Source organism: Labeo rohita, chromosome 18 (assembly GCF_022985175.1).
Source record: "Labeo rohita strain BAU-BD-2019 chromosome 18, IGBB_LRoh.1.0, whole genome shotgun sequence".
NCBI classification, from domain to species: Eukaryota; Metazoa; Chordata; class Actinopteri; order Cypriniformes; family Cyprinidae; genus Labeo; species Labeo rohita.
In genome coordinates this window covers 19471775-19499070 of record NC_066886.1, presented here as the reverse complement: position 1 = coordinate 19499070, position 27296 = coordinate 19471775, and the positions used below count along the sequence as shown (strand labels likewise).

At 44.0% G+C, this 27296-nt stretch overlaps 1 protein-coding gene across 1 annotated transcript; it reads left to right on the top strand.

Annotated features, from left to right (window-relative positions):
* The first annotated feature begins 23991 nt into the window (after positions 1–23991).
* On the top strand, positions 23992–26360 carry LOC127181187 (uncharacterized). Its single transcript, XM_051135751.1, has 4 exons — positions 23992–24119; positions 24334–24492; positions 25388–25483; positions 25712–26360. Exons 1-4 carry the CDS (start codon positions 24018–24020, stop codon positions 26024–26026), a joined length of 672 nt encoding a protein of 223 aa, XP_050991708.1. The 5' UTR covers positions 23992–24017; the 3' UTR covers positions 26027–26360.
* Positions 26361–27296: the final 936 nt, after the last annotated feature.

The window sequence follows — 27296 nt, the reverse complement described above, 5'->3', positions numbered from 1 at the left end:
AGATGATCTGGATCAATTTTTGTGACAATCGGTGCAACGGCCTAGGACGAGTTCGAAAAAGTAGGTTTTACGAACAATTGAGAATAGCGAAAAAACTAAACCTTACGATTTTTGAATTTTGGTGTCCATTCAACTCGGCATAAGCCAAGGAATCAGAGGAAAAAAGAATTTTTGTTGTGTGACTTACGGTTCAAACGTTATTAGCATAAATCTTTTGAAAGTTTGGACAAGTGGTGGCGCTAGAGAGTTTGAGTTAGAGACTCCAAACTTGCTATGGTTAATGTTGGGACTGTCCTCTATCAGTGTGCAAAATTATACAACTTTCCCGCAAGCGGTTCTATGGGCTGCCATAGACTTGCGGCGGAAGAAAGAAGAAGAAGAAGAAGAAGAAGAAGAAGCAGAATAATAAGAACGGCAACGGATACAATAGGTGCCATCGCACCTTCGGTGCTTGGCCCCTAAATATAGCTGCAAGCAGCAATTGCGGGGCCAAGCACAAAAGAGGCAGAATGAGGAGTTAAGCACGGCAAGGAGCAGCAGACCGACTACAACAGTGAGTAACTTAAGCCATTTTAGGATAATATCAGTTGAAATGGCTGAAAAATCATAAATACAACCAATCGTAATAAAATTTAATGGCTTATCACTTTTGACCAACAGGTGGTGCTGTTTTCAAATTGATGTGACGTGTTCTGTGTGAAATGACAATGACACACACAAAGTTTGCCGTCATTATGTCAAAGCTTTGCAGAGATACAGCCTCAGATGTAGTTTGGCATCTTTCCAGCAAATTTGTTGATGCGCTAAACGAAAACGGTTTCGTATATCGACACGAAATTCATAACTTTTTGCCAGCATAGTCTGAAGATGATCTGAGTCAAATTTGGTGAAGATCGGACTAACAGTCTGGGAGGAGTTCGAAAAAGTAGGTTTTGTACATTAATCAAAATGGCGGACAGGAAGTTTGGCCAATTTCGGCATAATGGGTATCAATGTTCTCGACTTGACCCAAGGAATCTATTGGCATCAGTTTCATTCCAATAGGCTAATGTAAACAGAAGTTATTAGCATTTTTGTAAATTTCATTATTAATGTTTAGTGAATGGCGTATTACTTCTGACCCATAGGTGGCACTGTTACCAAATTGATGTGGCTTGGTCAGAGTGTGGTGACAATAGCACATATAAAATTTGGTGTCAATATGTCAAAGCTTTGCAGAGATACAGACTCGGATGCAATTTGGCATCTTTCCAGTAAATTCGTTGATGCGCTAAACGAAAACGGTTTCGTGTATCGACACAAAATCCATAACTTTTTGTCAGCATGGTCTGAAGATGATCTGAGTCAAATTTGGTGAAAATTGGACTAACGGTCTAGGAGGAGTTCGAAAAAGTAGGTTTTCAACATGAATCAAAATGGCGGACAGGAAGTTCAGCCAAAATTGGCAAAATTGGTATCGGGTATCGGTGTTCTCAGCACGACCGAAGGAATCTATCAAAATCAGTTTCATTTCAATAGGCTAATGTACGCAAAAGTTATTAGCAATTTTTGAAATTTCGTTATAACTTTTGACCACAAGGTGGCGCTGGCCCCAAAATTTTTATGTACATTCAGGGCATGGTGCCGAACATTTTTGTAATTAATGTCGAAACGATACGCTAATCGGTTCTCAAGATACAGCATTTTAAAGCTAAATTCAAAATGGCCGACACCCAAAATGGCTGACATGGGAAAATTGGATATGGTTCGACTCGGTATGACACACCGAATCTAAAGAGACCAGTTTTGTGATTTTTGGACAAATCATTCAGACGTTATAAAGAAAAATAGCCATTTTTCGTATCTCCTGACCACTAGGGGCACTGCACCGAAACACTGCAGGTAGGCTCAGGTCATGCTTGTTATAACACACACCAAGTTTGGTGTCAATATGCCAAACTGTTACGGAGATATAGCCTCACATTGATTTTTGCTAGCTTTTCGTAGAATTCTTTCGCGTGTTATTCGTGAACGGCTGGACGAATCGACTTGAATTCCATAACTTTTTGCCAGCGTGGTCTGAAGATGATCTGGATCAATTTTTGTGACAATCGGTGCAACGGCCTAGGACGAGTTCGAAAAAGTAGGTTTTACGAACAATTGAGAATAGCGAAAAAACTAAACCTTACGATTTTTGAATTTTGGTGTCCATTCAACTCGGCATAAGCCAAGGAATCAGAGGAAAAAAGAATTTTTGTTGTGTGACTTACGGTTCAAACGTTATTAGCATAAATCTTTTGAAAGTTTGGACAAGTGGTGGCGCTAGAGAGTTTGAGTTAGAGACTCCAAACTTGCTATGGTTAATGTTGGGACTGTCCTCTATCAGTGTGCAAAATTATACAACTTTCCCGCAAGCGGTTCTATGGGCTGCCATAGACTTGCGGCGGAAGAGGAAGAAGAAGAAGAAGAAGAAGAAGAAGAAGAAGAAGAAGAAGAAGCGGAATAATAATAACGCCAACGGATACAATAGGTGCCACCGCACCTCTGGTGCTTGGCCCCTAAGAAGAAGAAGCGGAATAATAATAACGCCAACGGATACAATAGGTGCCACCGCACCTCTGTAAACCACAGAAAATGTGTGGAAGCTGCTAAATCATATAGAGAAGGACTTAGTAAGCAGGAAAGGTCGTTTTATTTCGACAAACTAAAGTCAATACAGGGCTCAATGCTAAGCGGCGATAGTGTTTCCTTGGTTCCTGCTGTACACAAAGCTGCGCCGCCATGCTGCCTTATTACACATGTTATACAGATGCTAGATGAAAAGGAAATGCCATGTAAACTTTTTCTGAAAACAGACAGTTCCCTGCAGAGACACATTTATAAAAACATTCTTACCCCCAATTCATTATTACGGGTTTCTTCCAATATTTCGTGCACCGTGAACAGTGAGAGTGAGATCTGCCTGCTACAGCATTTTCTCCTTTTTATGTCCATCTTTAGCTGTGAACAGCCTTTTACAGACTAAATATGATAATAACGTAATATTTCCACACAAAATGACATTTTGGAACACGAACGCAGTGCAGTGAATGTACGACTTGCACGGGCCACAGGGCAGTCCATATTGTCCAGCCCTGTAATAGGTGATTAACATCCATATTATCTGCCCCAGTTGTCGCGGATTGATGACCCGATAGTTCTTCATTCTATTTCTTATGCTGACATAATGAATTACCTTTGTTTCATTGTTTTTTCGCCAAGCCTATACGCGAGTTCCGTTCAATTCAATGGCATTGTTTACACTCAATGCCGCCGCAATGGCCGACTTCCAGATTGATGATGTAATGTGAAAACACTCTATTGTGGCTGCGTTGTGTCATGTGACAAGCATGACGCGTCGCCATGGAAACAATAAGGCAATAAGTTCTAAAATAACGGTCGCATAAAAAACTCACCCTGGGGGCTCAGTTAGAATATTTTAAACTCATGTGTGAAAGGGTTAAGAAGGAAGACAGAGCAGAAGGAAGGCAGGTCATTAAGCAACACCTGACGAGATTCACCCTTTGGCTCTTCCACTGGTTGTCTCTGGTTACTTTTCGGCTGGTCAGGTCTAAGCCATCCAAAGTTTCAGCAACTTGTCCTGGGGCCACCAACCCCAAACTGAAGGAGAAATCCTAGCTTTATGATGACCTTCATTAGGCCATCACTGGCTACAGGGTGGTTCCATGTCTGGATGGTGAGCAGGTAGAAGTACTCATGGTTGATGACTCTTCCTAGCTGGGGCCTGCCCCTTTGGTCTGGTGTTCCTCCTTCCCACATTGGCTTGCCACAGGGTATTCTTAAGGCATTATCATGAATGAATAATACATTATAAAAAACCTTATAATATGTTGCATCATTTTATAAATAATCATAAGAACAGTTTTAATGTATTATAATACTTACTGATATAATACAGAGCCGTTTAAAAGGGGCAGGGCTGTCTTTACTAAACGGTTATAACATTTGAACGGAATGAGATATCTTCACCAAATTCATGTAATGTAAGAGTCTACTAAAATATTAATCATTATTAATATCCATAAGTTGGTCATATTTGCCACAACTGTCGGGTACAGTTGGAACAGTACCTGAGTAGCTATGCACGGTCTTGGTCCAACATGCCACAAGTGGCTGTAAGGACTTTAGCAAACTGAAAAAAAAAAAACTGTAGTGCAATTCTCTGGACTCTCTATGTCAATAACTATCAAAAAATGTTGAACTTTAGCTATAATAGGGTCTTTAGAAAAGGGGCCTGTCCAAACCATACTCAATTTTCCCATGTCAGCCATTTTGGGTGTCGACCATCTTGAATTTTGTCCAAAAATTGTCAGGACGCAGGTTTGATCTTCCTCTTGTTTGTTTTTGTTTTGGTTTTGAGTTCTTCAACATGCTTTCGTGCACAGCTAATGGTGTTTCTTAATTAGCGCATTAACGCGAACCTGTTCTCATTCATTGCATGATTTTTTTCTCCTTTTTGCCAGTGTGTTCTGTTTTTTTGCCGCTGTCAAGTTTATTTTCCTTTTTCTTTCAGTTATGAATTTAAGTTAGTTTTATTTTACTTAACGGATTTTCTTTTTGTCTAGTTGTGTTGCAATAATCTGTTTATCCTCAGAACCCACTGATCCTGCATAGTTTCAAGTTGCTGACCTAATGGACTGTTATTTACACTGGAGTTTGGATTTCCCCGGGGTTTTGTTCGCCTTTTGGATTGCCTTGCTGTTATGATCTCCAGCCTGTTTTGACTGTAAGTTTTGGAATTTCTGGATTTATTTGTCTGCACCTTGCCTGACCTTCTCGCCTGCCTGACTCTGTCTTTTCCCTTGAGGACTGGATTTGGTTACTGGTAGACTGCCCCGAACTTAGACATTCAAGTTTGACTTATTCTCCTGGTCCAGAACTGGTCTAGAGCCATTAGGCTTGTATTGTTGTTATTATTGTGCTTCAATAAATTGAAGTTAAGCATTTTTCTGCTTTTGGATACTTCTTTCCAGAGACCGTTACAAAAATGCTATATTTTGCTATAAATGTTCTATTTTTTGAATGTATTGACGTATCATTACGAAACTCAGCATGTGTCATCAGAACCATGCCCTGACAGTACTCAAAAAGTTTGGGGGCAACGCCACCTTGTGGCCAAAAGTTATAAAGAAATTTACAGAAATGCTAAAATGCTAAATAAATTCTGCTTATATTAGCCTATTGTAATGAACACTGATACCAATTATGCCATAATTGGATAAACATCCTGTCCGGCATTTTGTTTAATGTTGAAAACCTAGTTTTTCAAACTCCTCCTAGACCGTTGGTCTGATTTTCACCAAATTTGGCTCAGATCATCTTCAGAGCTTGCTGGCAAAAAGTTATGGATTTTGTGTCAATATACGAAACCGTTTTCGTTTAGCGCTTCAATGAATTTGATAGAAAGATGCCAAACTACATCTGAGGCTGTATCTCTCTAAAGCTTTGACAAATTGACACCAAATTTTATATGTGCCATTGTCACTTCACACTGACCATGCCACATCAGTTTGGTAACAATGCCACCTATTGGTCAGAAGTAATACACCATTAATGAAACATTAATAATGAAATTTACAAAAATGCTAACAACTTCTGATTGCATTAGCTTATCGTAATGAAAGTGGTCTCAAAACATTCCTTGGGTCATGCCAACACCATGCATACCAATTATAACACAGTTGGCCAAACGTCCTTTCCACCATTTTGATTAACGTACAAAACCGATTTGTTCGAACTCCTCTTAGACCGTTGGTCCGATTTTCACCAAATTTGACTCAAATCATCTTTAGACTGTGCTTACACAAAGTTATGGATTTCGTGTCGATAGACAAAACCGGTTTTGTACAGCACCATTACACATTTGAGGCATGATGCCAAAATGACTCTGAGGCTGTATCTCTGTAAACTTTGACATAATGAAACCAAACTTTGTGTGTGTCATTGTCAACTCACACTGAACATGCCACATCAATTTGAAAACAGCGCCACCTATTGGTCAAAAATGATAAGCTATTAAATTATATTATTATTGGTTGTATTTGTGATTTTTCAGCCATTTCAACTCATATCATCCTAAAATGGCTTTAATTACTCGTTGTAATCTGTCTGTTGCTCCTTGCCATGCTTAGCTCCACATTCTGCCTATTTTGTGCTTGGCCCCGCAATTGCTGGTTGCAGCTATTTTTAGTGTTATTATTGTAAAATGACAAATACAAAATCTTATAACTGGTAATGTCTACTTTAAGAGTTTACAAGTTGTAATTATGAGTTCAGGAGCAGAATAGATAGAATTCAGATAGAGTAGAACGTCACGTGTTTTCATCTCGGAATTACGAGATGGAGTGAATGCAGCATAAGTCTACTAATGAGAGTTAGTTAATATGTAGTTGCAAAGTTGCTTATAGACTAAGAGGACCATCAAAATGAAATGTAATGTAATGTCCAAAAACAATTAATATTAACTATACAGGAAACACTCAACCATGTCTAACCACTCACATGTCATGCACAAGATACTGTGCAGATCTTAAATGAACAATTTTAAGATATGAGATATAAATAAATTATTGTAAATGAAGTGGATGTAATATGGTATTCATTTTGTGTTATAAATAATCATACTCTTAAAAGCCATAACTGCAAATGTGTAAGTATAATTGTCAGACCCGTGTGGACTATTTTGTGTGTTTCCCTCGTGTATGCCCATATTTGGACTTTCCGTTTCCTTTCCTTGTTATTACGTCACTGTGTCTTTGTTCTCACCTGTCCTCCCCTGATTGGTTGTTTCTATGTATATAAGGTTGGTTGTGATTTCCCCGCTGTTCCCTTCTGTTCCTGCCCTTATGTGGATTATTTCATAAATGTTTATGCATTGGACTTTCTCGTCACACTCCTCATTCTGCCTACACCATGACGTGTGACAATAATACCGTATTATAATTGTTGTCATGATTATTTATGAGATGATACAACACATTATAAGGTCTTTTTATGATGCATTATGGATTAATTATAATCCCCTAAGAATACCCTTATAATGTTTTATAAATATGGGCTTCATAGAAAGTGTTACCAAATATTGTGTTATGAGTCACTGGATCACTACTGCCCTAGAAAATGATGGCATGACTGATGTGGATATTTTATATTTTATTAGTTCATTTGCACTCCACTTTACTGAAGGCTGTACCACAGTTGTGTAATAAATGGCAAAGGTACAATTTTTCTGCTTTGCTTGGACCATTTTATTGCTGCTTTCTGTTATTGTATATTTACTTCTTAACCTTGCAAACTTGGATATAACTGTATAAACAAAATATCTGTGAAGGATTCACTGTTGAAGAAGTGTTCTGGCCTCACCTGCAGGACTGCAATTAAAGGAGAGATTCATGTCCATTTCCATGTTCACTTCAATGTGCCTTTCTTGGAATGTCAGTGAGGTCTCTCAATACTCCTTGACCTCATAGAAATTTGGATTCATGTTAATCACAACCAGTGTTGGGCAGTAACGCATAACTTTGTAACGCGTTACTGTAATTGTTTTTTTTTTTTTTTTTTTTTAGTAACGGAGTAAACACACGTGACGTCCTCTACCTGAGACCTACTTTGACTAGTAAGTGCCTGTGAGGGGGATACTGTTGTGTTCGAGTGGCTGCATCATCATGAAATGAGGAAGAGACAATTTGAAGGACCCGCGGAAACAGCGTAATATCAAGAAGACGATATTTTTTAACAGACTGAACAGAAAAACACTTCTCGTCTTCACGTCAGCTCATAGTAAAAATAAACATTCCTCCGGGGGGCGCTGTAGCCCTTCATTTAACACTTTTTAATACACTACATTTTCCTCCCCTGAAAATTAACACTTCCCCCAAATCACAAAAGATCCAACCATTTAGAAAAATACACTTTGTTCACCTCTCCAACCAAAAACAAAAAATCAAAATCGACACCTTTACACCATATCCAACAGTGTTTTGCAGATTTATTCTCTGTGGAGCCCTTCTGACACGGAAAGGTCTAGTATAAACAGAACCTGGAGATACTTCATGTACCTCTGCTGAATTTTCATTCGCACTTAACCCCTTTTCTGAAGTGAAACACAGCCCCGAATCTGAGCTGAATACCGCCATCTTCTTCTTGTATTATACCAGCTTCATGTCCGACTCACTTTGAGCTACTTCCTCTCTCATCCCATCCTCGTCGTCAAATTGTTGTGTTCGAGCGGCTGCATCATCATGGAATGAGGAAGAGACAATTTTAAGGACTCGCAAAAACAGCGTAATATCAAGAAGAAAATATTTATTAACAGGCTGAACAGAAAAACACTATTCGTCTTCACGTCAGCTCATACTAAAAATAAACATTCCTCCGGGGGGCGCTGTAGCTCTTCATTTAACACTTTTTAATACACTACAGATACTACCAATGAAAACAAAGTCAGCATGGAGAGAGGAAAGTACGTGTTCTGTAGCTGGAAATACAATCATTATTTTGAGTTTATCTCAAGAACATTATTGTGCGTTGTCAATTAGAGGGAAAGAAACCCTTTTCAACCATGAAAAACTCCATATCTGGAGTTTTCTGTGAAGTAATGACAGTCAAAACCCTCCGGGCCAGGGTTTCTGTAATCCTGAACTGCACGCCGGCCAATCCATTGCCTCCGCACCCCGTCGCCGTCGAGCCGCGGGAGGGAAGGCAGCCACGTGCAGAAGGCCCTTCTGATGAATGCATGTCGACTCAGTTCCTGCATGCTCATCACTCGAAAGAGCCACCTGTTTCATTCATGAAGGCCAGCCTCCGCCCCTCGGATGACGCGCGGGATCTGGTCTCGTTTGGTGCTGCAGAGGACGACCTGGATGACGACGACGCCATGTCGACTGCAGCCTCTGTTTCAGGTGACTGGTCCACCTGCCTGGAGTCGGAGGCTTCCCACAGTGAGGTTTGCGAGCCCCCAGCCCTGATTGACGGGGAGCTGGTGAAGATCCTGTCTGAGGCTGTACAGAATTTGGGTCTTGATTGGTCGCCCCCTGAGCAACCAACCAAGAACAGGCTGGACATGTGGTGTCTGCAGTCGGGCTGCCTGGTTGCCGCCCCCCAGAGACCCGCTCCCTTTTTTCCTGAGGTGCATGAGGAGATCTCGCGGTCTTGGCGCTCCCCCTATTCGGCCCGAGCCCAAGCTGCGGGATCACGTATGCTCTCCTCTGTCGACGGAGCCGACCGCTGGGGTTATACTAAGCCGCCGTCCGTCGAAGAAGCAGTTGCAGCACATCTTTGTCCGTCCGCACGTGGGTGGAAATCTGCACCATCGCTTCTATCGAAGCCGTGCCGCACCACGAGCCACATCATGGATAAGGCTTACATGGCAGCCGGCCAAGCAGCATCCGCGATCCACACTATGGCCGTTCTGCAGGCTTTCCAAGCCAAAATGCTGCAGACGCTGGACGAGGAGGGGCCGGACTCTGCCGCCTTCAATAAAGCGGCGCTTGGCCACTGACTTGGCGCTCAGGGCGCTCAGAGCCACAAAAGTGAGGCAGTTCCGCTACCCAAAGAAGATGGGACCACGCCCTTCCAGTGTGGTACAAGATCCACAGCAGCATTCCTGGCTGCGGTGGTCTGAGGGGGAAGCAGCCGCCCGGAGAGACAAACGACGAGCCACTTTGCAAGAAAGTTCATTTTGCTGCTTTTTCATGCCGGGGGCCCAGCCGGTGCAGAAGGCTTCAACGATGTCCCTCAAGTAGTGAGCGGTTCCCCGTCATCAGACGACGAGCCGTCTCGGACGAATCACGGGGCGCTTCAACCTCTCTCACACTATTTGGACGCGTGGCGCGCGCTTCCAGGTGTGTCAGAATGGGTGCTAAACACGGTCTTGAGCGGGTATACGCTTCAGTTTGCACGCAGACCACCCCGCTTCAGGGGCGTGATGATGTCAGATGTGCTGGAAAGAGATGCACCGGTTTTGCGGGCAGAAATTTATTCTCTCCTTGCAAAACAGGCAATGGAAGTTGTTCCCCCAGAGATACGGAGTGTGGCCTTTACAGACGCTACTTCCTAGTCCCCAAAAAGGACGGGGGGTTTGCACCCTATTCTGGATTTGAGACTGCTGAAAAGCGAGTTCAAAATGATAACAGTAAAGCGGATCCTTGCGCACATTCAGCCCAGGGACTGGTTTATCTCGGTGGACCTAAAGGACGCATATTTTCACATCCAAATAGCCCCTCGTCACAGGCGCTTTCTGAGATTCGCGTTCGAGGGCAGAGCTTATCAGTTCAAAGTTCTCCCGTTTGGCTTGGCTTTGGCTCCATGGACTTTTACGAAGTGTATCAATGCAGCACTTTCCCCTCTCAGACAGAGTGGAATTCACATCCTGAATTATCTGGACGACTGGCTTGTTATAGCCCAGTCGCGGGATACACTGGAAAACCACAAATGCCAGCTTCTAGAGCACCTGAAGCGTCTAGGGCTGACGATCAATGTGCAGAAGAGCAAGCTTCACCCCATGCAGAATATCGCATTCTTAGGAATGGATCTGGATTCGCGATCGATGAGAGCGTGTCTCTCTCAAGAGCGAATCCAGTCTTTGATCAGCTCTCTCACCTCGTTCAAACTGGGGAGAGTGGTGGTTCTGAAATGCTTTCAGAGACTGTTAGGGCGTATGGCAGCAGCGGCTGTGGTGTGTCAGCTCGGGCTTCTGCATATGAGATCGCTTCAGCTATGGCTAAAATCCAGAGTGCCAAGCAACGCGTGGAAGAATGGTCATTTGCATGTCTTGGTGACTCGCGAACGCTGGCCCCCTGGTTCAACACAAGGATGTTCGAGCAGGAAGTCTCGATGGGCAGAGTGGTCAGCAGGAAAATCGTTACTACGGATGCCTCCTTGACGGGCTGGGGAGCCCTTTGCGAAGGCAGACCGGCGTTATGGCACGTGGATGAGCGCGCAAGCGAAGTGGCATATAAACTGCCTAGAGCTGAAGGCAGTATTTTTAGCATTGCAGGGCTTTCTTCCACTGATAAAGGATCGACACGTCCTGGTTCGGACAGACAACACGAGGTGGTATCCTACATAAACCATCAGGGAGGTATTCAGTCACGCTCACTTCAAAGGCTGGCGGAGCACTTCCTCCTTTGGGCGGACAGAAACCTTCTGTCAATTCGAGCAGTTCATGTTCCCGGCAGTCAGAACTGTGGCGCGGACATGCTGTCCAAAGGGGGTCCGGTTCATCGAGAGTGGAGGCGGCACCCACAGACCATTCAGATGATTTGGAGCCTGTTAGGAGAGGCGGAGATTGACTTGTTTGCCTCAGAGGAAAACACGCATTGTCAGCTGTTCTTCTCACTGACAAACGCGCCTCTGCAGGGGGATGCTCTCTTGAGTCGCTGGCCCAAGAAGCGCAAATATGCGTTTCCCCCAGTGAAGATTATGCCGCTAGTGCTGCAGAAAATCAGAGAAGAGAAGGGGACTGTGCTTCCGGTAGCGCCGAGTTGGCCCAACCAGCCGTGGTTTCCGGAGTTGGTAGAGCTCCTAACGGCTCCCCCGTGGCTGATTCCGTTACGGAGAGATCTCTTATCTCAGGCAAAAGGCTCGGTGTGGCACCCCAGACTGGAGTTATCGAACCTGCATGTTTGGCAGGTGAGCGCAGAGGGCAGACGCTAAACGCATCTCAACGAGTTTTGGATACAATTGCAGAAGCGAGAGCTCCATCTACCAGACGTCTGTACAGTCTGAAATGGAAAGTTTTCTCTTCATGGTGTATTACGAAAGATGAGGACCCAGCCAGCCGTGATTCTATCATTCTATCATTTTTGCAGGACTGCTTGGATGATGGGTGCACGCCATCTACTCTAAAAGTGTATGTGGCTGCTATTTCAGCTCTCCGGTGATCGTTCAGTCGGTAGGCATCATCTGGTGACAAGCTTTTTAAGGGGAGCGTGGAGGTTGCGTCCGCTTCGCCCAAATATGGTACCAGTTTGGGATCTGTCCTTAGTGCTTAGTGCACTTGCCGTGCCACCCTTTGAGCCGCTGCTTTCGGCAGAATTGAAGGTGCTCTCATTCAAGATGGCGCTCTTGCTTGCTTTGGCATGTGGCAAGAGGGTGGGTGACTTACACACACTGTCTGCGAATAATGTGTGTATGGAGTTCGGTAAGGATGACTGTATGGTTAGACTGCAGCCTAAGCGGGGATATGTGCCTAAAGTGCTTTCTACATCGTTTAAAGCGCAGGTCATCACGCTTCAGGCGTTTGCTCCTCAGGATTCGGAGCGAGAGGCGCACCCACTATGCCCAGTCCGTGCCCTGCGGGTTTATCTGGAGAGGACTAGTCACTTCAGACAGGCGAAACAGCTGTTTATATGTTTCGGTGGCCATACAAGGACTGCCAGTGTCTAAACAACAGTGTCTAAACAGTGTCTAAACAACGGCTGTCTCATTGGATTGTGGAAGCGATCATGTTGTCGTATGCTTCTAGGAATGAGGCCTGTATATATAAACTGTATATGTACGTGGCTCCAGCAGCGCTGTGGCCAGTCCACGTGTTGTGTTATGCTGTATTACTGTGCTTAGTCCCGCTCGGCTAGAGCTGGAGGGCGTTGTTCTTCTCTGAGTGTTCTATGAAGCAGTTAACGTGCTTGGCTTTATGGGGTCTGGCTCATTAGACTCTTCTCACCATGTATGGGATTACAACACAGCGGGATTGTACACGTTCCCCAAGCGTATGCTAACGCTGTGTCGAGAGACCGAACTTGATAGGGAACGTCTCCGGTTACGTATGTAACCTTGGTTCCCTGAAAGACAGGAATGAGACACTGCGTGCACTGCTGTATTGTAATCATCAGAGTCTTGTACCTGTTTGAACAGTCGAAAGATTCTGAGTTAATGACGCTCAGCCCGACGTATATATAGTGGGTGGCTCCGCCCCTAGGTCGAGCGCTCGAGCGTCATTGGCCGGTAAAGTTTACCGGCGCGATGCAATCAGGCTTCAGTACTTGGGAGGAGGGGGATAACCCCAAGCGTATACTAACACAGTGTCTCGTTCCCTCCTTTCAGGGAACCGAGGTTACATACGTAACCGGAGACGTTTTCCCGCGCCGCTCTCTGTTGCGTCTCTAATCCACTGGCACTAGACTCGACACAACAGAGAGCGGCGCAGGACAAGACTTGATGGGCGAGTGCAGGCGTGGGCAAGTAGAGACTCGTGTGTGCGGGAAGCAAACGAATAAAATGATTTGCGGGGCTCCCGCAAAATAGAAATATCTAAACATAAAATATCTAAAACAAATGAATTGCTATTCATGTATTACACAAAAGCAACAAGATCAACTAATATAAAACAAAAACGATTTTTTTTAAGCATAGGCAGAGTTTCTGTTTATAACATGTGTTTGCAGCGTTGCAATGAACAATCAGAGAATCCACTCACCGCTGTTGATGCTTTAATAACAAATATTTAATCAGGAGCGTTTATGCTGGGATGTTGGCAACACACAAACTTAATATTATACGTAAACTTCGTGGATGTACAGAAAAAAGTAATGTAATGTGTAATGTAACTCATTTTGAAATAAAGTAATCAGAACGTCTCGGTTACATCTGTAACCCTCATTCCCTGAAGGAGGGAACAGCGACGTTACGTCATAACTGACGTATTTGGGTTCTCCCTTGGGAGGCCAATCACCTCTAAATTATACTGGAAAAAGCCAATGAAAATTGGCGAGTGGATTTTGCATGCCAAGCCACTCCCCCGTACATACGGGTATATAAGATGGCGGCGTGCATCCACTCATTCAGATTTAAGCTGAGGAGCTGAGCCGAAACCGAGCCCCCCAGCGCAGTCCCGAATTGTGGAAGAAATTGAAAAGAAGAGAGAAAATGGGGAACTTATAGAGAGATAAGGCCACAACCGGGAGGGGTGAAGGAGCCCCCTACTGAACACAGTCCAGAAACTCCGTTCTAAACCGAACTGAGGGGGCCGGGAGGACCCAGAGTTCACCAAGGGGAACAACTGGGAATAGCACACGGATCCAGTAGGAATGGCGCAGCAAGCCGACACTGAGCCACCCACACGCAAATTACCTGATGTTACCTAACACACAGGAGGAAACCGGCTCAATGCAGAGGTTGTAAAACCATGCAAAGGTGTTTGGTGTCGCCCAGCCCGCAGCTCTACAGATGTCTGCTAGAGAGGCGCCAACGCCCAGGAGGAGGTGACACTCCGGGTGGAGTGGGCTCGAACTCGCAGGGGGCACGGCTCACCCAATGAGCTGACCTCTGCTTGGAGACAGCATTCCCCATCTGCTGCCCTCCAAAGCAAACAAAGAGCTGCTCGGAGCGTCTGAAGCTCTGGGTGCGGTCCACATAAGTGCGCAGAGCATGAACGGGACACAGCAACGACAAGGCCGGGTCTGCCTCCTCCAGGGGCAGAGCTTGCAGGCTCACCACCTGATTCCTGAAAGGGGGTGGTGGGAACCTTGGGCACATAACCAAGCCGGGGTCTCAAGGTCACGTGGGAATCAGCCGGACCGAACTCAAGGCACGACTCGCTGACAGAGAAGGCGTGCAGGTCCCCCACCCTCTTGATGGACGTGAGCGCGATCAGGAGCGATGTCTTCAAAGACAGATATTTCAGCTCGACTGATGCAAGCGGCTCAAAGGGGGCCCTCCGAAGGCCTAGTAGCACAACGGAAAGGCCCCAAAGGGGGATGAGGTGCGAGCGAGGGGGATTTAGCCTCCTAGCACCTCTCAGGAACCTGACGATCAGGTGATGCTTCCCGAGGGACAGGCCATCGACCGCATCATGGTATGCAGCGATGGCCGCCACGTACACTTTTAAAGTGGAGGGGGACAGCCTCCGCTCCAACTTATCTTGAAGAAAGGAGAGCATCTCTGTGGATCCTCCCGGTGGGAGGAACACCAATCAGCGAACAAATCCCACTTCAGGGCATAGACCTGCCTGGTAGAGAGGGCTCTAGCCTGAGTGATGGTATTAATCATGGCCTGGGGAAGGCCAGTGAGGTCTGGCCAGTCCCGTCCAGAAGCCACACATGGAGGTTCCAGAGGTCGGGACGCGGGTGCCAGATTGTGCCCATCCCCTGAGAAAGAAGGATCTTTCCTCAGGGGAATCTTCCAGGGAGGGGCTGTCACGAGGAGCATGAGGTCGGCAAACCAACAAGACCTGTTCCTCGTCTTCCCTGATCTTGCACAGAGTCTGTGCAAGGAGGCTCACTGGGGGAAAGGCATACTTGGTGAGTCCCCGGGGCCAGCTGTGTGCCAGCGCGTCCCTGCCGAGGGGGGCCTCGGACACGGCATAAAACAGCGGCAGTGGGAGGATGCCGGGGAGGCGAACAGGTCCACCTGAGCCTCTCCGAATCGACTCCAAATTAGCTGGACCACCTGGGGGTGGAGTCGCCATTCTCCGGGCCGGACAAGCTGTCGTGAAAGCGCATCGGCTGCACGATTCAGTTCTCCTGGAATGTGAACGGCCCGCAGCGATCTGAGCCGCGTCTGACTCCACAGGAGGAGATGGTGGGCAAGTTGCGACATGTGACGGGAGCGCAAACCACCCTGCCGGTTTATATATGCTACCGTCGGAACATTGTCTGTTCGAATCAGCACATGCTTGTCGCGCAGCATCGGTAGAAACCGACGCAGCGCTAGGAGCACTGCGAGCAACTCGAGGCAATTGATGTGCCACTGCAGTTGAGGTCCTGACCAGGAGGCCGAAGCTGTCTGCCCATTGCAAATGGCACCCCAGCGGTCTTGGAGGCATCTGTGTTCACGACCACGTGCCTCGACACCTGACCCAGGGGCACACCGGCCCGTAGGAAGGCAGGGTCTGACCAAGGGCTGAAAAGGCGGCGACATTCCGGGGTAACGCCAACTCGGAACGTGCCGCGGTGCCATGCCTCTCGGGATTCGGCCATATAGCCAGTGCTGAAGCGGTCTCGGAGCAGTCCGAGCGGCGTAACTGCGGCTGAGGCTGCCATATGCCCCAGGAACCTCTGAAAAAGTTTGAGAGGGACCGCTGTCCTGTGTCTGAAAAGGTTCAGACAACTCAGCACTGACTGAGTGTGCTCGTTCATGAGGCGTACCGACATATTGACCGAATCCAACTCCATGCCAAAAAAAGAGATACTCTGCACAGGGGAGAGTCTGCTCTTCTCCTGGTTGACCTGAAACCCCAGACAGCTGAGATGCTGTAGCCCCAGATCCCTGTGCTCGCACAACAGATCTCGCGAGTGAGCTATTATCAGCCAGTCGTCGAGATAGTTGAAGATTCGGATGCCCATCTCCCACAGAGGGGAGAGGGCACCCTCCGCGACCTTGGTAAAGACACGGGGAGACAGGGCTAGCCCGAAGGGGAGGACTCTGTACTGATATGCCCGACCCTCGAAGGCAAACTGGAGAAATGGTCTGTGTCAAGGAAGAATCGAGACATGAAAGTACGCATCCTTCAGGTCGATGTGCTTCACTGTCAGCATCCTGAACGGTAGCCTGTGAAGAGACTGATTCAGAACCCGCAGGTCCAGGATAGGTCGTAACCGGCCGGACTTCTTGGGTACGATGAAATAGGGGCTGTAAAGCCCCGATTTCATCTCGGCTGGAGGGACCGGCTCGATTGCGTTCTTCGCTAGAAGAACCGCAATCTCCGCACGCAGAACAGAGGCATCTGTGTCCGAATGGACAGAGGTGAAAAAGATGCCTCTGAATCTGGGAGGGCGCCGTTTGAATTGGATCGAATAGCCGAGCTGGACTGTCCGGATCAACCAGCGAGACGGGCTGGAGAGCGATAACCACGCTTCCAGACTCCGAGCAAGCGGGATCAACGGAACAGTCACTGACGTACCCCCGGTGGGGCAGCCTGGGGGGGGAGCTCCTACCTTCGCCCCTGGTTCCCGCGAAGACAGGCTCCGAGTCTGCACCTGAGGAGGCAAAACGTCACTCATAGTTCCAGCTCGGGGCCAGAGACCCAGAGACTGAGCAAATTGCTCTTTTTGTGAGTGGTTGGGTACCACCAACCCGAAGGTCGGCGGCAGCAGCGAAGTCACCCCCTCCCGGCCCTCCCCCGGGAAGGGGGGGGACTGATGTAGATGTCCCCCGCCGAGCAATCTCCTCCATCTCTGGGTTGTCCGAGTCAGGACCGCTTCGCGGGCTTGCGGGTGTTCTTAGCAGAGCCCTGACTGGACGGCACCGCACCCTTGCAGCCAGCTTGATGCCTAAGCAGAGGGGTTTCCTCTGTAGATGTTGTCACCGGAGGCGGAGCAGGTGTTTTTGCGGCCGTAGGGGGGCGCCCTCGGCGACAGGGAGACGGGGGACGAGCACCCAATGGTTTGGTGGACTCACGCCGGGGCAAGATGTGTTTAATCGCCTCTATCTGCTTTTGAACCGGCGAGAACTGCTGGGCAAAGTCCTCGACGGTGTCATAGAAAAGGCCGGCCTGGGAGATTGGTGCGTCGAGAAAGCGAACTTTGTCGGCGTCACTCATCTGCGACAGGTTCAGCCAAAGATGGCACTCCTGGACCACCATAGTGGACATCACCTGCCCAAGGGACCGCGCCATGACCTTCGTCGCCCGGAGAGCGAAGTCAGTCGCTGTGCGCAGTTCCTGCATCAACCTTGGGTCAGAACCACCCTGGTGCAGTTGTTTTAATGCCTTGGCCTGATGGACCTGCAGGATGGCCATGGCATGCAGAGCGGATGCGGCCTGGCCCGCAGCACTGTAAGCTTTGGCAGCGAGCACTGACAACAGCTTACAAGCCTTGGACAGGAGACGAGGAAGATTCCTCCAGGTGGCGGCATTTTGCGGGCACAAGTGCACCGCAAACGCACGCTCCACCTGGGGAACATTTACGTACCCCTTGGCCGCACCGCCATCCAGAGTGGTGAGGAGGGAGGAGCTCAGACGCGAATGAGCCGTGTAAGGAGCCCGCCACGTCTTAGTAAGCTCCTCATGCACCTCCGGAAAGAAAAGCACCAGGGTTGAGCGAGGTGGAACGTCGCTATGGGACCCCAGAAACTAATCGTCGAGCCTCGAGCGATCGGGTGAAGGTGCCTTAGGCACCTCCAGGTCTATGCTCTTAGCCACCCGGAGAAGCATGGCCGCCAGTTCGGCTTCAGACTCAGACAGAACAGCCGCCGCAGAGTGGGGTGCTCAGTGGAGTCGTCAGCCTCTTCCGGAGTAAGCCCCTCTTCTGATGCAACGATATACATCTCATCCTCCTCAGGAGCGCCAAAGGAGACGCTGGGTTCATCCGCACGAGACGAACCGGCACCCTCGTTCGGCAGCTCAATGGGACCACGAGTGGAGGGTTCAGACTTCCGTGGGGGCTGGCCCGACGGAGCGTTCCGAACCGTAATCCGAAGGTCACCCTTGCTTTTAACCAGCGCAGCCGAGGAGCTCTTTTAGAGCCCGCCGAACCGGGCTGGGTAGCAGACAAAGGCAGCCTCTTCACAAAGGAGAGGCGAGACCTAAGTGTGGCCATGGGCATACGTTCGCAATGAACGCATGACCCATCCACAAACGCCGCCTGTTTTCAACCCAGGCATGTGAGGCAGCGATCGTGTCCGTCAGAGGAGGTAAAAAAAACTACCGCACCCAGAAGCGCACGGTCGGAAAGACATCTCGAAAGACACTTTCAACAACCGTGCTTCGTTGGAAATTTGCTCTTTTTTTTTGCTGGTTTGCCCAGGGAAGGACCGCGGCACAAGCGTGCACTCAAGGGGGTTCCTCGCTGAATGCAAAGTGACCGGAGATCGACTACGCAGCAGCAGCAGCAGCAATCCAACGTCGTTTTTTTCTTTTCTTTTTCCAGCTCACGAGGTGAAGCTCTGAAGCAGAAATCTGAATGAGTGGATGCATGCCGCCGTCTTATATACCCGTACACTGTAAAAAAGCCAACTTTCAAAAAGTCCTCCTAAACATAAAACAGTCAATTAAACCGTGATATTTTCATTGGAAGTGTTCATGCATTATACTAAGTTGATTTAACAAATTCGTTCCTTAAATGTTATAAACATGCAATATTTTGTTGATCTAACTAAGACGTTTAAGTTTTCATTGAATCTAACGTTTCTTGTTCGCGCGTGCGCAGTTTGAACCTTAAACGCATGCGCACTTTGAGACTTCGTGTACTTTGGCTTTGACGCAGATTTAAAAAAGTTGATGCTGATGAGGAGTCGTGTCATGCCTGGTATGTATTAATCATTTTTTATACTCAACTGTATTAACGTTGTGCTCTTCTCAAACTGACGGCTAATCTATTTTGCAGCGTGTTTCTTATGTCGTGCACTTTGTAGTGCTTTTCAAAGCTGTGAAGGAGGAGTGGTGTCGTGCCGGATCAATACAGATTTCCTTTAAAATCACTGGTATGTAGTTATCATTTTTTATGATCCACTGTATTTTATTTACCATGTAAAATGAACGTGCTCTTCTCAAACTTACAGCCTAGTCTATTTCGCAGTGTGTTTCTGTTTTCGCGCACTTTTAAGTGCTCGCCGGTGCTGAAGGAAAGGTGGTGTTGTGCCTAATCAATCTAGCTGTACTATAAAATAACTGGTAAGTAGTTATGTTTTTTTATTTAATCGACTGTATTTTATTTGCCATGTATAATCAACGTTGTGCTCTTCTCAAACTGACGGCCTAATCTGTTTCGCAGGGTGTTTATGATGTCGTCATGCACTTTGTGTTGCTTTTCAAAGCCGATGTGAAGGAGTGCTGTCGTGCCTGAACAAATTTTCCTTTAAAATCACTGGTATGTACATATAATTTTTTTTTTTATAATCGACTGTGTTTTATTTGTCATGTAATATGAGTTCTGCAATTCTGCAATCTTCCTGCAATTACTTTAAAAGTACAAGAACGTTGTGCACATCTCAAGTTTTGAGAGAGATTGCTAGTGGTACAGCTAGGAAAAGTGATTTTATTTTGCTTCATACATAAAGTGTTGAGATGTGGTTGTCTATGGGGAAAAAGCGAGTATTTTTTTAAAAATCAATAGTTAAAATAAGGGGAAAAATTGCATAAGGTATTAGTTTTGCTCATACCTCTTAACAGCTCCCAATAAACTGTCTTCAGACTTTGATCTACATACATGTAATTAGCTAGCTGAAATATTTTAGGGAGAAATTGATGAAAAATGTTGATTGAAAAAGTAAAATATTAAACAGGTGGAAATGCAATGCAAACATTGTAAATTTTCACATTCTGACACAGAGGTCCTGGTGAAGCATTACAGGCTTCGTCATGGACGTGGTCATAAAGGCACAAATTGGCCTTGCCTATATACAGATTGTGTCTGCTCATTCAGGACACAAGGTGCATTAAAATCACATTTGTCACGCTGCCACGCCAGCAGAACTATTAGGCAAGTTAGCCTATCATTTAAATGTGAGTTGTGTGAGTTTGAAAATGTTTGCAGTGAAAGCACATTTTTTAGACATCTTAATACACATCTAAAAAGGCTTGAAACTGTGCGGTGTCCTTTTGCTGGCTGTGAGTATAAAGTCAACAGGCTTACAAATTTTGCCTCTCACAGGACTAGGAAACACAAAGCTCACACAACAAAAGATTTAAGAAACTCTGTCGTTACTGAAACTGAGAACCTTAACACTGATACAGCATTGAACTTTGATGAGGATGATGACCTTGATGCTGAGGAGTCCTCACAGACTGTTCAAGAGTCTACTGACTCTAGTTGTGAAAGTGTGGATATTGAAACTCTTGAGCATAAACTGGCTTCTGTATTTTTGAAAATGCAAACAGTCTTGCACATATCCAAGAGTGCCATCCATAACATAGTTGAGGAAATTCATGATATATTGCACTTTTCCAAGTCTTTGGCTGTTGAAAGCATTAAAAATATTTTGGTCAAACGAAAAATTGATGTAGATACATCTATCCTCCAGGAAATCAACAGTGCTATTTTTGAGACCAATCCTCTTCTCTTGACTACTTCAGGAAAAGGCAGTTTATCCACAGACCACAGAAGGAATTTATATTTCAAAGAACATTTCTCTGTAATTGAGCCAACAGAGTATCTCTATGACAGGACACACAAAAATCACTTTGTTTATGTGTCTTTATATCATGTTCTGGAACGCTTACTAGGTCAAAAAGATCTTTTGGATAAGATTGTGTTCAGTGGAGAATCTACTTCTGGACATTTTGAGTCTTTTCAAGATGGTTCTTACTTTAAAGAGAACAGACTTCTAGGTGACAAAGACCTTGCAATATCTTTGGGACTGTATGTGGATGAATTTGAATTGTGCAATCCCTTGGGCACTTCAAGAAAAATCCATAAGATTGTTGCCATGTATTGGATGGTTCTAAACTTACCATCCAAATACCGCTCTAGTCTTCACTCGATTCAGCTTGCTGCCCTTGGTAAAAGTGATGATGTGCGGTTCTTTGGATATGAGAAATTTCTCGATCCACTGATGAAAGATGTGAAGTGTTTGGAGCAAACAGGTGTTTTTGTGCCTGCTCTGAATCAGTACGTAAAGGGGACAGTCTTTTGTGTATGTGCTGATAATTTGGGAGCCCACAGCTTGGCTGGCTTTCAGGAAAGCTTCAATTCTGACAATCTATGCAGATTTTGTTTAATCCGGAAGCATGAAGTCAAGTCTGGTCAGGTTGAGATCAGTGATTTCAAATTAAGAACTGTAGAACAACACAATTCTTTTGTCCAAGAAGTGCAGACAGATGGAAGTTTGAAGAATGTCAGTGGTGTGAAGGGGGAATGTGTGCTAAGCAAGCACTTGTCTTTCTTTCATCCTGTAACCGGTTTTCCTCCTGATGCATTACATGATTTTTTGGAAGGCATTGTACCTGTAGAATTGTCTTTGTGCCTGAAAGATTTAATTTCAAAAGGAAACATTTCATTTGATGAGCTCAATCACTACATTAAGTCCTTCCCGTACAAAGATTCAGACAAGGTTAACAAGCCAAAGGTATTAACCAAGTCAGGTTTCACCAAGGGTACAATAAGTGGTAATGCACACGAGAACTGGACGCTACTACGATTGCTACCTCTTATGATAGGTCACAAAATTCCTGAAAATGAACCATCTTGGGAGATTCTAATGGACCTGAAGGTCATTATTGAGGTAGTTCTATCTTCAAAATTTTCAGAGGAGTCTCTTTGTTACCTAGAGAGCAAAATCAAAGACCACCAAAACTTACTGATTGAAACTTTTCCAAACTTTATTTTACGTCCAAAACATCATTTCATAAATCATTATCCTCATTTGATTCGTTGTTTTGGACCATTGGTGTCACTTTGGACGATGCGCTTCGAGGCGAAGCACAGTTACTTTAAAAAAGTAATTCATGACACTCAAAACTTTAAAAACGTACTACTGACACTTTCCACGAAGCATCAACAAATGATGGCTTATTATCTGGATGGTGAGGACTGTTTCAAACAATCACTATATGTGGAGAAAGCAAAGGTATTCCCACTTGCTTCTCTTGAAGACCCTGTTAAGTCAGCAATTGAGAGAAGGTATCCAAACACAAGCCAGGTGTCTCTCTCCTCCAATATTCATTTGCATGGAGTTCGATATACAGCTGGCATGATTATCTCTGCAGGACAATGTAGTGGTTTGCCAGATTTTTACAAAATACTGAACTTTGTAGTGACCCCCAAAGATGTTTCATTCCTTTGTAAAAAAATGTCAGCCTGGTATCTTGAACATTTTAGGTCCTTTGAGATAAATGAAAGCAGTTTTAGTGACATTCATGTTCTTGATCCAGACATGCTGAATGACTTCCATCCACTGACAGCATACAAAGTTGGTTTGAAAGTGCTTGTGACTCCAAAAGTGTTTTTAACTCCTTAGGAGATCAGTTGTCTATATTCTTGATCGGACACTATATTCCACACACTGGAATATATTAATTTAGGCTTGCACCATTGCTGTTAAAGGGATAGTTTATCCAAAAATGAAAAATTGATGTTTATCTGCTTACCCCCAGGGCATCCAAGATGTAGGTGACTTTGTTTCTTCAGTAGAACACAAACGAAGATTTTTAACTCAAACCGTTGCAGTCTGTCAGTCATATAATGGCAGTCAATGGCACCCACGGCTTTGAGAGTCAAAAAAACATATACAGACAAAGCCAAATTAAAACCTGCTGCTCATGACGATACATTGAGGTCTTAAGACACTAAACAATCATTCTTTGTAAGAAACTGAACAGTATTTATATCATTTTTTACCTCTGATCCACCGCAATGGTCAACTGTCTTAAGCGCGTTCACAACAGCCAGTGCGTGACGCGCCAACGTGCTCTGGCATAGCGTACGCATGCATGGAAGCGATCATACCCACAGTCTTGTATGCATTGTGTAAACAACAAGTGATGCATATGCGCGACAGATCATTTCAGCACATGCGTCTGCTATGCCGCTGCTATACGTTGATGCATCACACGCCGGCTGTTGTGAACACACTCAGGGCAGTTGGACATTGCGGTGGATCAGAGGTAAAAATAAATGGTGTTCATTTTCTTGCACAGACCGATTGTTTGATGTTTTAAGAACTCAATGTATCGTCAAGAGCCACAGGGTTTAATTTGGTTTTGTGTGTGTATGTTTTTTTGACTCTCAAAACCGTGGATCCCATTGACTGCCAGACTGCAACGGTTTGAATTAAAAATCTTTGTTTGTGTTCTACTGAAGAAATAAAGTCACCTACATCTTGGATGCCCTGGGGGTAAGCAGATAAACATCAAATTTTCTTTTTTGGGTGAATTATCCCTTTAAGAATGAAAAATAAATGTGTCCCAGTGAATTAATGATTTTGACTGCTTTTGATTCTAGGTTCCACCTTCTATAGAGAGCATGTTGCTGCGAATTCACATTTCCCCTACCAACATCAGGAGGGTGGAGCTGCATGAAAGGCCTGAGTCTGTGGACCGTTTGAAGTCTTTCCTTAAAGAGACAAAAAAAAAAAAGATTGATTCAGTGCTCATTCAGCGGAAGATGCAAGAAACATTTTCTCTTCGGCGCAAAGAAGTTGTAGAGATCCAGCCACTAGTTCAGGAGATCAGAGAGAGATGGCCTGCACTTTTTCTAAAGGACGAGGTAAACCATTTAATATCAGCTGTTGTTGTGCTATGTTCTGTTCTGTTTTCTTATTTTAGAATTGATATTAATTACTATTCTTATTAATTACTATTATTTTCATTATTATTTTCATTATTACTATTATTTTCATTATTATTACTGTTAGAAACAACATTTTATAGTAGAAAAACCTAAAGTTATTCCTATTCCCCTACCCCCACCCAATTTATAGATCTGCATGGAGTTTTTTCGTATCAGCAATGTTGACCTCCTGGGGAAATTCAACGCATCCCTTGACAAGTACACAACACCTCTCCTGAAACTGTACAGGAAGAGAACAGATGCATTCGGAGAGGAAATGAAGAGTCTACTCGACAAGCTCGATGAACAGGTATTCAGATTTAATATATTAAAAATACTGCAGTACTAACAGCTTTCTGAACACAACAGTTATTAAAACATCATAAAAACAGTTGATGTTTGACATAACTTACACAACTGACAAATTACAGTAATACCCAATAACATCATTTGAACATGCTACTTTTAGTGATAAGTACATTGAAATTAATATTATTTTTTTTTTTGTCAATTTAATGTTACTGTGTAGCAAAATTAATTGCGTCAAACATAGCACTTAAAGAAGACCCATTACAAAGCTAATTGTTAAAGAAATTTGACATTATTCTGTAATCTTTTTCTTACCCATTTGTTGTTCCATTATGACTTCCTTTCTCCTGCACAACACAAAAGGAACATTTTGGAAAATAAAAGAAATTTCAGGAATTCATATATAATTTATATATAATTTTTTTCAATGCCTTTCTGCATTTATTCAAAACGGTGTCTCAAGAGATGCCAGAACCAGTAGTGGTTTGGCAAGTCATTTGGTTGTAATAAGATACATTATACATTGAATGAACAAATGCAGAGAGGAAAATAGTAAGTAAATAGCTATCAGTTTGTTTTTCACTCAAAGCAATTGCGTCAGTTAGGAAACAATGCATGGGTTTTGTGGAATCATGATGATTTTACATCTTTTTGAAGCCACTGAACAGAAAAGAGCAATCTTTACACTTTTTTTGTTTTTTTTTTAAATATCTTTTTTGGTGTTCCATAAAAGAGGGCAAGTCATATGGGTTTGGAATGACATGGGGGAGACTAAAAGATGACAGAATTTTTTGGTGTTCTGTACCTTTAACTCCTAAAGCAGTTCAGCAGTTAAGGACAGAACATCTGCAGAGTTTATAAACAAAATATGTTTTTTTTTTTTTTTTCCCTTTTAGGTGAGTGACATTACCACACATCGGAAAAAAACTGCTCTTGAGGGATTGCCGCTTTTCCTGCGGGAGAATCCAGCAAGTTTGCTCAATATGTGCCTGGTAAATTACCATTTTCATACCCTATTTCCAAATTCATTTAAAACTATGTATATTTTACATGTATCCAGTTTATTTACACAACAACAACAACAACAATAATAATAATAATAATAATAATAATAATAATAATAATAATTATTATTATTATTATTATTATTATTATTATTATTATTATATGTAAATTTACACTTCCAATAATACCCATCTCCCATCCATTTTTTCTCCCAGGATACAGATGCTTTGAGCTGCAGCACCAAAGGTGTAAAGATTGGAATCCTTTCTGTGGTAGAAGATGATGTTGCCACCGTCACATCGCTTCCAACTGTAATCAACATCGCCATAATCTTGGAGGAGGCCATTGTGCTTGAAGACATAAAAGATCTTCCATCTGCATTTGCATATTTGTTCGGCCTCTTATATGCACTTAACATGGAATATCCAAAAGAGCTGAAGTATAGCTTCGAGGTCATCCAGAAAGTCTTCATGGATCTAGGTGGTACCTGCTCATCAAGAGTGCAGTCATTGAAATCCAAACTTTGCTAAATGGATGAAGCCACTTGAATGACATTCTTCCATTGGCTTTTGTTTTTCATACTTTTGTAGTTAATGGCTACAAAAAACACTTACTGTTTTCATTCAGTGTGCTAATTAATGCCAAGTATTTTTATTTATTTATTTTTTATTTTTTTGTTGTTGTTTCAGCCTTTACCTTAAAGGAAAAGTTCACCCAAAAATTAAAGTTCTTTGATTATTTACTCACTCTCATTTTTCTACTTTCAATTGATTGGTTACCAGCATTCTTTACAATATCTTTATATCAAAAGAAGAAAGAAACTCTTCAACTCCGTTGTAAACTCGAGTAAATGATGAAAGCACTTTAATTTTTGGGTGAGCAATCTCTTCAGGCTGGAGTTTCTTTTTTTTTTTTTTTCTTCCTGGACAAAGTAATTGTATTTTATTTCTGTGTAGACATCCAAGGATTTCGGTCAAGATTGGATTACAGGGATATCAGTGTAATTGCTGTTTTGATGTTAATGTTCTGACAAGAAAAAAGCACAGTGTATTAATAGCTGCTGAGTAAGGTTTGTGTTTACTCAGATGTTCCCAGTTATTTTGGTTTCTTGGATATAATGGTAAATTGTTTTTGAGAAACTTTTAGGTTTCATGTTAAAATATGCAGAATAGTAGTTTTCACAGAACTTTTACTTTAAAAATCAACCAAAAATGTTAAGTACATTTACAAATGTGCTTCATGCTACAGGACAGCTAACGTTGTATGTTATAATTACCACCTGTTTTGTGGATTTCTTTAACATGCATTGGTATGTGCAATGCATTGAGTTCAGTGTAAAATGCTAAGAAGTTAAAAGGGAATACTTGATACTGTTATGTCATTGCATATATTGTGCATTGGACACAAAATGTTTAAATAAAAAAAAAAAAAAGTTATTTGACCCTTGTTATGTTCTCTTCTTTATTAAGACTATGTAAATAATGAATCAGTGTAGGCCTATAGATAATAGGCCTATTTGTGTTGAGTAAACAAAAAATATTTAGTTCTGTAATTCATTAGGTAAACATGACTATTTACGTTGTGTCAACTTGTAACCTTAATGTAATCTTTTAAGTTGGGTGGACTTCTGTCCCTGTTTGTAGAGTTTACTCAAAGAAGCGTTTGCGATAGGTTGCCCTTATTATTTTAAGTTGACTCAACTTTTTTTTTACAAAGGTTGAGTTTTTCCTACCTGACACAGTCTCTTCATGTAATTTAGTCTAATTAACACCTCAAAACAGCTGGCATTCTTATAGGCAG

Excerpts from the sequence above, each read along its gene's own strand:
- LOC127181187 (XM_051135751.1), top strand. The coding sequence starts at position 24,018 with ATGCAAGAAACATTTTCTCTTCGGCGCAAAGAAGTTGTAGAGATCCAG. Across the intron at positions 24,120-24,333 it reads CACTTTTTCTAAAGGACGAG|ATCTGCATGGAGTTTTTTCG; the intron begins GTAAACCATTTA and ends CCCAATTTATAG. Across the intron at positions 24,493-25,387 it reads TCGACAAGCTCGATGAACAG|GTGAGTGACATTACCACACA; the intron begins GTATTCAGATTT and ends TTTCCCTTTTAG.